General features: G+C 39.0%; 1 protein-coding gene across 2 annotated transcripts in view; it reads left to right on the plus strand.

The window, feature by feature from the left end:
- foxo3b (forkhead box O3b) overlaps positions 1–13,148 on the plus strand; it is a 36,363-nt gene that overhangs the window by 1,394 nt on the left and 21,821 nt on the right. For both annotated transcript variants that reach the window (XM_079831778.1, XM_079831779.1), the window contains exon 2: positions 46–746. In XM_079831778.1, coding sequence (XP_079687904.1) covers positions 213–746 — 534 coding nt within the window. In that variant the 5' untranslated portion in view covers positions 46–212. The remainder of the gene's footprint in view (positions 1–45; positions 747–13,148) is intronic.

A 13,148-nucleotide genomic window follows, 5' to 3' on the forward strand; every position in this document is an offset into this window, starting at 1 on the left:
TTATGTCGCATGGCTTTATATTGTATTTTTGTCTTTCTGAAACAGGGAGGGGTGTTGATGATCATTAAGATTTGCATTAGTCGCTCAAGAAGCATTAAGCACTATTTAGAGTAGAGGTGCATTCATGGAATGCGACTGTGACCGCTTCCCACTGCCTATCTAACTTTGACTGAGACAGTACAGAGGAGCGACAGAGAAGGCTGGTAGAAGCAATGGCGGAGACAACCCTTGAACCTCTGACCTCGCTGGATGTTGCCATTGATCCAGATTTTGAGCCACAGAAACGGCCGAGATCATGCACTTGGCCGCTGCCGGAGTCCAGCTCGGCGAAGCCTTCGTCCAATGACACTGACATAATCCCAGAGGAAGAGGATGATGAGGATGACAGCGCGATGGCAATCAATGGCATGGGTGAAGGAGAGGACAACGGCAGCCCAAGCCTGGCAGAGGAACTGCATCCCAGTAGCGGCCAGGAGAACACAGACTCGCCGCTCTCCTCTCAGGCCGCTTCTGCGACCACAGCGAGTCGGGGGGCGAGCGGTCAAGGTGGCCAACAGCAAACTCCCCGGAAGTCATCTTCAAGGAGGAACGCATGGGGCAACCTGTCCTACGCAGACCTTATCACAAAAGCCATAGAGAGCACACCAGACAAGAGACTGACACTGTCCCAGATCTACGACTGGATGGTCAGAAGTGTCCCGTACTTTAAAGACAAAGGCGACAGCAACAGCTCAGCTGGTTGGAAGGTAAGCGATCCGATCGAGCAGTGCTTCCCAACCGCGTTCCCATAAATACACATTTTGCTTGTCTCTGCTAATAAGCTGATGATTTTAATCAGGTGTATTTGATTAAGCAGACATGCAAAATGTGTACTATTGGTGTGCCTCTTAAGGATCAAGGTTGAGAATCACTGTGCCAGAGAATTTGTGTGTCATAAGGTATGCAAGTGTCTGTCATGCTCCTCCTCGTTTATTTCGTGCTGTCCTCATTCTGCATCACAACCAGAAACACATGTTCTGACATGTTTGGCACACTTACTCACGCACAGAAAGCTGGAAAGTTTTCGAAGGTTCGCGTGCGCGTGACTCAACAGTGAAGCGAACTCAGTGACTTCACGTGTAAACAAACCATTTGGATGCCAGCATAAAAATAAACAGCAAACTTGGCGCGATCAGTATGGAAAATTTGTGTGACAAAACTATTTGCTCAATTGGTAAGTTAGCTCAGGTGGACTTTGACTTGTGATTTATAGTTAAAACTCCCAAATACAATATCGTCAGAGCCAAGTCTAATAAATGTCCATGTATCCAAATGCCTTTATGTTCATATCCACGCAGCTCGGCTTATGTAAAACTTGGCATGGCAAATGAACCCCCGCTAGAATCTGCCCAGACTGTTTATGTAGGTGTTGAATGGCATTAGAAAATTGCGTAACAACTCAGAAAGGCGGGCAGGACTGCCTTCAAAGGGAATGTCATGGTCATGGGCCATAGCCAGCATAAGACATATGGGCCTTTCACTTACAGAGCCAGGGTGGGTTGGGGGAGGGGGTATATGGTAGGGCTGTGGGTGTAAGGTCAAGGGCTGAGTTTGCAGCAGGAGGCATAGCTTGCCTGTCCCATTGGCCGTAAATAGCCATGAATTATAATAGTGAAAGGAGAGTTACTGTCGGGTCTGTGGCAACGGCAAACTATGCAGACTCCAGCTCGGTGTGGAACTGTTTGCACCCCGACTCATCTAACATGCAGGACCGTGTATGTGCATGATCATGTTTCTCAAACTGCTATGCAAATCATTATCTGTCAGTCAAACATGTTTTATGATCAAACACTATAACCCCAATTCTACACACAAATAAACACACCTCCCCCGGTCTCTATTAGGAACGAGTAGTAGTAAGTACCTGCTGCCATTTCTGATTATGTGGAGAACCGTCTAACGCTGTTCCACTGAACTTTGCTCCTGTGTTACCTTGAGCCCTAAATATGACACACATTCCAGCACACATCTGACGACTGCAAGCAGATCTGTGTGTACAGAGTGTGGGTGCTAGTTTTAACACAACCTCTGATAAACACTCCTGCATTGGCTGCCAATATGGACATTTGGATTTAAATAAATCATACACACACACACACACTAATGAAAATAGTCGTAAGATGTCTCATTCAAACACAAAGGTTGGAACGGCTAAGTACAGGTGCAAAAATGACAAGAAGCTGCATCACTATGGCTACCAGGTCACTGGTCCTCTCTGTTTTAATGAGAGGGTTTGGATGACATGTGATCTCATAAAGACGTTCCTTTGTTTCTGTTGAACATACTGTTGTGACTGTGCAGAGAGAGAGAGAGAGAGAGAGAGAGAGAGAGAGAGAGAGAGAGAGGGAGGGAGTGAGTGACTGTTAAAGCATAGTTGACATTAGAGCACCCACCTCTACTCTCTGCTCTGAATATTACAGGATAACGCTGTGTTTACTTAATGATCTGGTTATACAATCGGGTATGAATATGGATTAAGTCTAGAATGTGTTTGACAGTTTTAGATTAATCTTCAAGGTTTCTTTTGCAGGTGTACAAGTGGTAAGATTTTATTGATTTATCGTTCTCCTTCACCATGAGCTCCTTTAGTGCCAAATGATGAATTCCTCTTTTGAAAAAAGCCAGCCTTTAAATTATTCACTTCTTCCAGCATTATTTCAGGCCATTTTATTAATTTTTAAGAGACACCTCTTAAGGATCTCTTTCACACACACACACACACATGCACATTTGCCAGCTCACCGCTTTTAAACTTGTAATCTTGTCCACCACACATTTGTCTCTATCCTCTTTGCTATGTTAGCACCTTGTGTAACCCTGTTTATCTCGCATCTGAAATATAATCAGATTATGTAACTTAAAAAGAACAAGCTACTACTATAATGTGTTGCACCATTCTTGTTTCTGGAACACTTAATATGCTGAGCTGCCACGCAAGGCCCAATTGAAATGTTTCAGTCACGCTGATGAAAGCGATCTGGTCACCCTCCAGAGGGTCCATATTTGGCGAATTTCACTTGGCACAGTTCCAGGATGTAGGTGGGCTATTTTAAGTGTTTCCTGTAATCTGTTTATTGTCAAGAGAGTGGGGTAAACAAATACAACATTAACAGTATATATCTGCGTCTTTAAAGTTGCAGTGAAACCGATGTAATGACAGATCTTCTGCATTGTGACGTACATCCAAGTGTAATGGATTCCTGAAAAAGAACAAATGTAGGGCGGGGACTTGTTTTTTGTATCGGTTGTTGATTTGATTTTGAGATGTGAGCGTTGCACTCAATATTGTAGGCAGTAGCTTGTAGGGGTGGAGTGTAAGCAGACTAAATGATTGGAAAAGTCCTATAAACGGAGAAAACAACATGTTTTCGAAAATAGATCGATGTTTAAAAATGTGTAGGAGGTATATACAGACATTTTGCAGTTGCTATGACTCTTGTACAGTGACTGTTTTGTGTCTTGATTGATTGACACGTGTGAATGTTGATGTTTGGTCCTTTTATACATGCCTGGTCATGTTCAGGTGCGTGAGAGGTCTTGAATTGAGTGTTACTGGGGTCGTAGATCTTTTGCTATGGTTACACTAAAGCTTAAAGTATACTTTAGTTTTGACGTAAATGCTTGTCATATGTGTGCAGCCGAATGCATAGCCAATAGTGAACTAGACACTTAAATGCGTACATCAATGAGCAAAAGGCGTCATGAGAGAACGCGTTAAACTAAACTTTTTTCATATTTGACTGTTGTGGGGAAATAAAACTATTGACGGGATTCCCACAAAATAGAAATATATAAAAATAAAACATCTAATTTCATATAAATATGTTTATAACATGTTTTTGCTGTGTTGTGCAATGAAGCCCATCATGGACATATGTTCTAAAACGCAATGGCCAATCAGATTAGGCCTGTTATGATAACTACTTTTTGTTTCGCGATATATCGTCCCAGAAAAATTGCGCTAAACGATATTATTGTCATTTTAAGACTATTTTATGCCACTGAATATATAATCCTAATATAACGGCATAATAATGCAAGTAGACCTACACACTTTCAAATGACAACCTTTTAATTCTTTAGATAATGGAAATTAAGGGTAAAAAATATATTATCCTAAATAAAATTAAATTTTTTCTAATAAATAGTAAATAAACATTTTCCCTTGTGAAATGGATTTAACACTTGTCATTCTGCATTGACATCTATATGTGCACTGGAACAGGGGATTGCGGCTTTGAAATCGAGTCCATTTGGGCTTATTCTTCCAAACTGTCAGTAGTTGTCTGGAAAACACTATAACGCCTCAAATGGCGCCTTTTTTCACCTGTCGATAACCGCTCTGTGTATGAAGGAATTGCCCGAGAACCACTTTCGTCACGGAAAACATACAAGATGACAGCACAATCGAGTAAAATGTTGGTGACATTCATTATAATGTAAACATAATGGCCGATATATTGAATCACAAAAAATTCGTCATGTACATATATTGTGCGATATATCGATATATTGATTATTGCGACAGGCCTAAATCAGATTCATATAAGATAGAATCCACTCTGCGGTTCCAGTTTTTGTTCAGTGCTGAATTCTGCATGCTGGCAAATCCTCTGATTATAACAAAGAAAGAGAAGACATTATGAAAGATTAATTTTGCTGTCAGCTTCTTAACGGAGATTTGTGAGATTGCGATCAACTGAGATGTCAGGAGTTATTTAGAGAGCGCACTTTGCGCGCATTCTGCCACGCCATGCACGCGCTTGCTTTTATGTTAAATGACTTGAAAATGTTTCATGGACGTACAGAAAAAAATCTATTTATACTTTTTTTGTGGGTGGGCGCGGGACAAAACATGAATGTTGTGGGCGGGAGAAGGTAACGTATATTTTTGCGGGAGCGGGACAGGAAAATCCGTCCCGTGCAGGTCTTAAAGCACATCATTTTACAATAATAATGAACATAAACAACTTAAAGAGCACTAACCTGTACCACCTGACTGCTGCAGATTCATTTCAGCATTGATAGCGCTGCCATTGAAACGCATACATTTGAGTCACAAGCCACTTTAGGCCAATTCACAGTGCACAGACAAACGCCAACAAATACACTCATGAGCATTTGAATACTCAAAGCGTCACATTTGTACAATTTCAGTATCGACTTCGTACCAAATGCAATGATTCGATGTTCTACCTGCCAGTCAGCGTATGTATTTCCATGTAATGTCTATTTTATGGTCCTACGCCTTCAATATAAGCCTTAGATATATACACCTAAATACATATAGACTACCTAACTTATGTGAAAAGACTTTCAACCAGCATAAAGTCCAGGGTTTCTGGAAAAAATCGCCTTGTCCAGTGTCTGCGCTATTTCTCTCCAGAAGTTAAGACGGATAAAATATATTTGTACTATTTTAAACTAGAGTTGAGGGCATCTATTGTTGTTGTCGTCTTTAGTAGTTTTATGTTGTTGTTCTGTGAAACAACAGGACGGGGCAGTGTTGCCACCTCTTGGACAAACTAATTAGTGCAAAACAATCCAAAGCATATCAGAGCTGAGCATACAGAGTAAGTGTGGTTTGAAAAATCTGGCTCTGTGCATACGAAGCTGATGATGAAGTTTACATCACACACACTGTACGCAAACCCTTGCGTATGAGTAAAAACATACGCGGAAGGTGGTTTTAGAAGGTGTAAGCACTTGTACATGTATGAAATATGCTTCCCATGACAGATTCAACCAACATTACTCGCTCTAACTCGCACTTCCCCCCCTCGTCCAGCAGACATTTTCATATTTGAAAACATTTGATTAAGACTTCCTGCTTGGGCACCATCTACAGCGGAAGGTTTGAAGAACATATACTGCGGTAAATGCATTTGGATGCATTACTAGTTCAGCCTGTGCTTCTTCCCATCTTTTCCATGCCCTCAATGTACCTGCTCAGTTTTTTCTAAAAGGTGTACTAAGTTGCAGCTCTGAGGTTTTTGAAAGTTTAATTTGTTTTGTTCCCAACCCGTCATTTCTAATTATGCATGTCTGCCTGCCACAGCGCAGATAAATAGTTCTCGTTTAAACTTTAATTGAGTACAATACAGCTAGATTTCTATGTCATAAGCTTTTGGCCAGATAAAGCCAGCAGTAATGAGAGCAGATGCGGCTTTTGTAGTTGATTATTGTTGATTATTGCAGTGAACATAGGGAAATGATAGTTTTAGGGAAATACTTTGTCAGTGATCTCATGCATCAGATAACAGAGAAACATTGTCCAAAAGGAGTGGGCGATTATTAGCCTGCTTCTGGTGACGCAGAGGCTCTATTTTGGTGCTTGTACGTGGGAGTGTGTGTCGACTTTTGATTAGACAAAAAATTGGATTGATTAACAACATAGATTATGGTCGATTGAGTGTGGTGGTTCCTGTTTCAATTGTGTAGCAGGTGTTTAAATATGGTTCTGTGATGATGTAAGGCTTTCAGATCCTCCTTGACTAAGCAAATTTATTTTCTGTGACATAACACCACAGCGGCCACATGCACACAGTGAATTTGGTAGTCAAATTTATGATGGCTTGTGTATCTGACAGAGCCATAAACTTAAATCACTGGAACCCAGGGGAACATTTTATTAGTCCAATAAATAGTCTTTTTGACACTTGACACTTAAGTCAAAAGTTTCAGAAACTTAGCTACAGGTTTGAATAGCCATCAAATGCCAGGTTGAAAGTTTTCATTTATCTCTATTGTGGGTAGTTTCCACCTAAACTCTTAGGGATTTTTCCCTCATATCTGTGGCCTTTGGATTGCTCACTAAATATCTCTTTGTCTGAATGTTTCTCAATCTGCATAAAGTCTTTTCCAAGAACTGCCGTGAACAGTACAGTTTGTCATGCTGCACCAAACTAACACCTCTTATCAATACAGTGTGTTCTAAATAACAGGCCAATCAGATGTTCCACAGGTGGTGAGGTCATCAGCACAGGCCTATTATCTGTTTTAAGAGGCCATTGCCTTGCACACTATCAGTGGAGGCTTATCTCTTTTCCCTGCACCTTCAGTGTTTACACACCTGTCTTTAACCTGCCCCTGGGTCAGTTCTGGTGATATGGATGTTAGTGGAGGCCAGTGGATCAAGCTGAATGGGGCCAAAGCGCTGACTTAGCAGTAAAGTCTGCAACAGTTCCAGCTGCTGGACACATCAGCAGTTTGTTATCAGCCAGCTCAGTCAGAGAGAGGAAGCAGTATATCAGGAACATTATGGGCTAAAGTAATGTGGCACATGTCTTTTGGCATGCATTTTTCACAGCCGTTCTAATCTCTAACTAATTTTGTCTGTATTATTAGTTAGAGTTGCTCAGTGTTGTCCCGTTTACCTCTCCCACATCTCTCTCTCTCTCTCTCTCTCTCTCTCTCTCTCTCTCTCTCTCTCTCTCTCTCTCTCTCTCTCTCTCTCTCTCTCTCTCTCTCTCTCTCTCTCTCTCTCTCTCTCTCTCTCTCTCTCTCTCTTTCTCTCTATATATTCTCCCATGTGTGCTACAGTGTTTATGGGGGCATGAAATCGCTCCACAGCTCCTGGGCATCTTGTGTGCTGTCTTACTCAGACTGCCATCACTGACATGTTGCTTGCTCTGTTTGTCTGTATTATCTGTCTCTCATTTGTTCTTCCTTTGCATTTCACGTTCTCAGAAAATTCTCTATCTCTGTATATTCCAATCATTACCCCTCTGTAAAAAAAATATGGCAAGTTCCAACATAGTGTACAGTAGGTCCAGTACACCATAACATAAACATAATGGATGGTAGAAGATGAATTGTGCTTCTTTCTCAAACTATTTTGGATTGATCCACAAAAATTAGAATAGGGATTTGAAATTAAATAATACAAAATTTATATTTTGGTTTAGAGTATATTTTATAATTCAGAACGTGTAATTACACACCCACACAAGAATCAAAATGCATCACATGTTTGAAATTTGACTGCAGGACAGTGATTAACAGAGAAATCACTCTGATGTGGAAGTATATGCAGCTTTTATGCGGAATGCTTACACATTCATTCACATGCTAGTCTATAAGGGATCATTGAAAATCTATGTTATTATTAAAAAAGAAAATTCTGTTTCATACAGAATCATCAAGTCATAAAGGTTTGAAATGACTTGAGGGTGAATAAATGATGACAGAATTTTCATATTTGGGTGAACCATTCCTTTATAAGCCCAGAATCAAAAAAATACAACAATCCATTTATTTCAATACTAATAACATTTATATTAAATAATGTATGATTTAATTAGAGAACTTACCTCACTACCTTTAAAGTTTAGTGGCAGTAAGAATTTTTTAATAAAATAAATTAACACTTTTATTCAGCAAACTGATCAAATAGTGACAGTAAAGTAATGTATAATTATACAATTACAGTTTCAAAAAATTATGTTCTTTGAATTTTCTATTCATGATAGAATCAAAAGAAATGTATCACGGTTTCCACAAAAATCAGCAGCACAACCGGTTTCAACATTGATAATAAAAATAAATGTTTCTTGAGCACCAAATCAGCATATTAGAATGATATCTGAAGGATCATGTGACACTGAAGACTGGTGCAGAAAAGTCAGCTTTTCCATCCCATTAATAAATTATATATTAAAATATATTCAAATAGTAAACGGATATATTGAATTGTAATAATATTTCACAATATTACACGTTATTAAGTTTTTTACTATATTTTTCATGAAATAAATGCAGTCTAGGAGAGCAAAGAATTAAAGAAACATTAAAGAATCTCACTCACGCCAATCTTTGAATGGAAGTGTATAGTAATATTTGCTTGAGTGGCATGGAGAGTCACATGGTTTAATGAGTAAACATGCTCCTCATTGACTACACTTGCAAACAGTCACACTTTCTGAATGCCGCAAACCAAGTATGCAGGGTTCACAGAGTTTACACAATCTGCTGTATATTCATATACCCCTATGACACCCCCTTTGTTTTTAAGGAGTAGTTAAGAGGCCCTAAGTCTGTTTCTTCTTGTTTCTCTCGTTCCCGTGGTGTGTATTGATGCTTTTGACATGCACAAAGGCAAATGGGCACAGACACATGCACACACCCCTTTTCTGGGAACAGTAATGCATTTCCTTGCTCATATGCTTCAAAGACAGGGCTTTTCTTTTTTGTGTGGATGAAAGCATGTGCGCTTGAGTGACCATATGCAGTAATGTAGCGTGAACTCTCAAACCGTAGCTTGTTTGTGTGTGTGTATGTGTAAGTGTATGTATGTATATATATATATATATATATATATATATATATATATATATAATATAGACTGCCAGTCAATTAAAATATTTAATCATGATTTGTACTTTTCGTAGTTTATTAATTAATATTTTATATATGTATGAGAAATATCACATGAGTAGCTGTGTGATATGGCTGTATATCTGCACACTGTGATTATCTATGACACCTACGGCCAAATCACAGCTGTGCTGATATACAGCCATATAACACAGCTACTCATGTGATATTGCGTTTATACAACAGTTTGACAGCACACGTGTGTAAGTAAATAAGAATCAACAACGGAGTGTCTTTAAAAACCTCTTTTGTGCAGAACTACTTCCTTCCGCCACGGATTAAAAAATCTCAAATGGACAGTTTGACAGTTGAGCCCAGGCCTCCGTAACTAATTCTAAAACGTCATTTTAGAACTAATAATAACGTAGGAACGCTGAGTCGCTTCATTGAAGCTTATTGTTTTATGGAAAGTATTATGAGAGATTGACAAAACAAGTGCATTACCTGCTTGTATATTTTGTATTGAGAAGGGGTCCATTAGTGATTGTGAAAGTTAATTAGATGGCTTCAAATATTGTCTTTGTCTTTTTCCCATTTCTAAAATACTTAATGATCAATAATATTTAAATTAACAATATTAGCCATTATAAAAGGTGTAAGAAGTTTGTACAATAGGAAATAAACACAAGCAAACAGTCATAAAAAGCCATGACACTCTCTGTGAGAAAGTTGCAAGTGGAGTGATACAAACAGTGAAATGATTCCAGTGCTGACACTGGGGGAATATCGCACGGGCTGGAAAAGGCTCTCAGCCAATCAGGTTCTAGAACCAGAATAAACTGTTGTGTACACACACACACACACTCAGGCTACAGTTTCACATATTTTATTATTATTGCTGAGAGGATCTTGTCTGTGAAAGGAACTTGTCTGTGCGTCTATGGTGTTACATTATCCTTCGTTTCTGCTTTTTATTTCTCTCTGTGTAGAGGCCCAATAAGGGGATACATGGGGTACCAGAAAAAGGGGCCCCTCGCCTTCTCTCTCTCTTCCTTTTTTTATCTGAGTTTCCCTCCTTCTCTTTCTCTCAGATTACTGTGAACGGGTAGGTGGGGGTGAGAGGTTACACTTTCCCAAGTTGTGTGTAAACCTTGAGGAAACATACAGTCTCGACGTTGCTTTGAATACAAACGGCTCATTATACAACAGTGTATGAAAGCTATGTATGAACTTTTTTAGTGAGAGATCTTCGTTGGCTTGGTTGACACTGCTACAGTTGCTAATATAAGTGGTATATGCTTGCTTCTAGCTGAATGTTGTGTGTTTATAGCCATCTTGATCTTATCCCCATAGGTCCAAGTGAAAATAAAATGACCACTCTGTTTGTGCTACTTGGATACAGTGAAACTTTACAACAACAACACTGGTCAGAGCGCTGTGTTGCTGTGGTGTAAAAAGTAGTGAGTTGGCTATGCAAAGGTATTGGTAAATTAAAGTACAATATCTTAAAACTTGAAAAAAGAAATGCTAAAATAATACATAATTAATGTGAACTTGTACACAACCCACATTGTGCAGTCTTCAGGTAAAGCCACAAAAAGAAAGGAAAAAGAGAGAGAGAAGTAGAGTCAGACGGATGGATAGATAGAGAATGGTCCAGTGGGAGAGGATTTTTGATGATCTAGCTGGGGATGACATCACCGCTCGACTGAAAGGGCTTTTAGACTGATTGATTCGCACATACGCCAGTGAGAATATGATGCTGACGTGTGTAAGCATTTGTGGTATCGGTGCCACATATGATAGTCTGTGTATTATTGGTATGAATGATTGCTAAAGTCGTTGCCTTTCCCCACAGATTTTCTTCCCTCCCAGCGCTGCACAGTAAATATGGGTTAGTGTGCCTTTCCTGTCTCTCCTCTCCCCGCTTCTTCACCCTGTTTGTTTTACTTTTCCTTTTCTTCCACCCAGCTTTTTGCTCCCTTCTATTTTTTTCCCTCTTCCTGCAGCTGTGCAGCAGGATCCAAGGTTTTTCCAGAAGAACACAAAGTCTTTCTGACACACAGCATTATTTTTGCAATGTTCGTCTGAAGACACGTACAAACTCTGGTTAATATGCTAATGTTATTTTGTACAAGACTTGTGTTTGATATAGGCATGTTGTATACAGTGTGCGTTGTAAAGACAATTTTTCAGTGGTGTGATGTGCGGTGTGAGGATTACTCTCTAAACTTGAGGCTTAGTCAGGTGGCTGGTCATATGAGCTGACTTAGTGTACGATGTGTGTATGTACACATACAGTGTGTGCGTACAGAGAGCAAGTGGAGATTAAACTAAGGATCATAGTGTAATCTGCTGTGTGGTTACATCAGCTTCACTATCTCACCATGCATCATACCAGATTGCTAAATGCAGAGAGAAATGACACCATGAAAAGGAAAAGAGGTGGAGAGAGTCAGGGAAAGAGTAAAGACAGATAAAAACAGTGTTGCATGCAGATACAAACAGCCAAGATAAAAGAGAATGAAGAAAGTGCTTTGATTTTCTACCAGTTGCTGACCAGGATGAGTCTTTGAGGATGTCAGGACTCTGTGACAATGTTTTCCAATCGTTTTGTCTTAAATCTCCTCACAGCCACCTGTCTACAACAACAATAATAATAATAAAATGGGGGGGGGGGGGGGGGGAAAGACCCATCATGTAGCATAAATAATAATCTACAAAATTATGTAACTTCTACAAAACAATTATAATCTTGCACACACAACTCAAACACTGAAAAAAAAATCATGATTAGTTATTATAATTTATCATTGTAATTTATATATTATATTTAATATACACTTTTTTTCAGCAAGGATGCATCAAATAAATTAAAAGTGACATTTACAAAAAAGTTATTTTAACCTTTCTATTCATCAAAGAATCTTGGAAAAAAAAGGTATCAAAGTTTCCACAAAAATATTAACATAATAAGAAATGTTTCTTGAGCACCAAGTCAGCATATTAGAATGAAAATTATACTTTGCCATCAAAGGAATAAATTACATTTTAAAACCTATTAAAACAGAAAACTTATTTTAAATTGTAAAACTTTTTTCACTGTATTGATCAAATAAATGCAGCCGTGGTGAACATAAGAGACTTACCACATTCAAACTTTTGAATGGTAGTGTCATTCAATCAAATGTATAATCTTCCACACAAGATTGTTTCCTGTTTTTCTGTTAAATGTTCCATGGCATGAACATTTTATTTTATGAGGTTTTTTAACATTTAATATGAGTTCCCCTAGCCTGTATATGGTCCCCGAGTGGCTAGAAATTTTGATAGGTGTAAACCGAGTTCTTGCTGTCCTGCTCTGCCTTTGAGAAAATGAGAGCTCAGACGAGCCGATCAGGAATCTTCCCTGTATGCCGTCATATGGGGAAAGGTTACCTCCCCTTCCTTTGCTTTGCCCGCGCAGAGAATTTGGAGAAAATAGATTTTTTATTTTACTCGCAATGTCAATACAGGCTTTTACGATACGGATTCGTCAGCACCGCCACAAACAGTGAGTAACAGTGTTCTTTAATGCCTGATCTGTGATCAGTGATTTCTGATGTGTAGCTAATCATTGAAGTTCACACAGACTTTCTTTCTAAATCGTTTATGCATCCGTGAATCAAGCCAGTGACTAAACGATCAACTTCACATCATTTCTCTTAGTAGCATGAAACAAATCTGTTATTTAAATTGTGATTAGATGCTAGATTAGCAATCTAAGAACACTCTCTTTATAATGTTCGGAGCTG

This window comes from Gobio gobio, assembly GCF_949357685.1.
Source record: "Gobio gobio genome assembly, chromosome: 12".
Lineage (NCBI taxonomy): Eukaryota > Metazoa > Chordata > Actinopteri > Cypriniformes > Gobionidae > Gobio > Gobio gobio.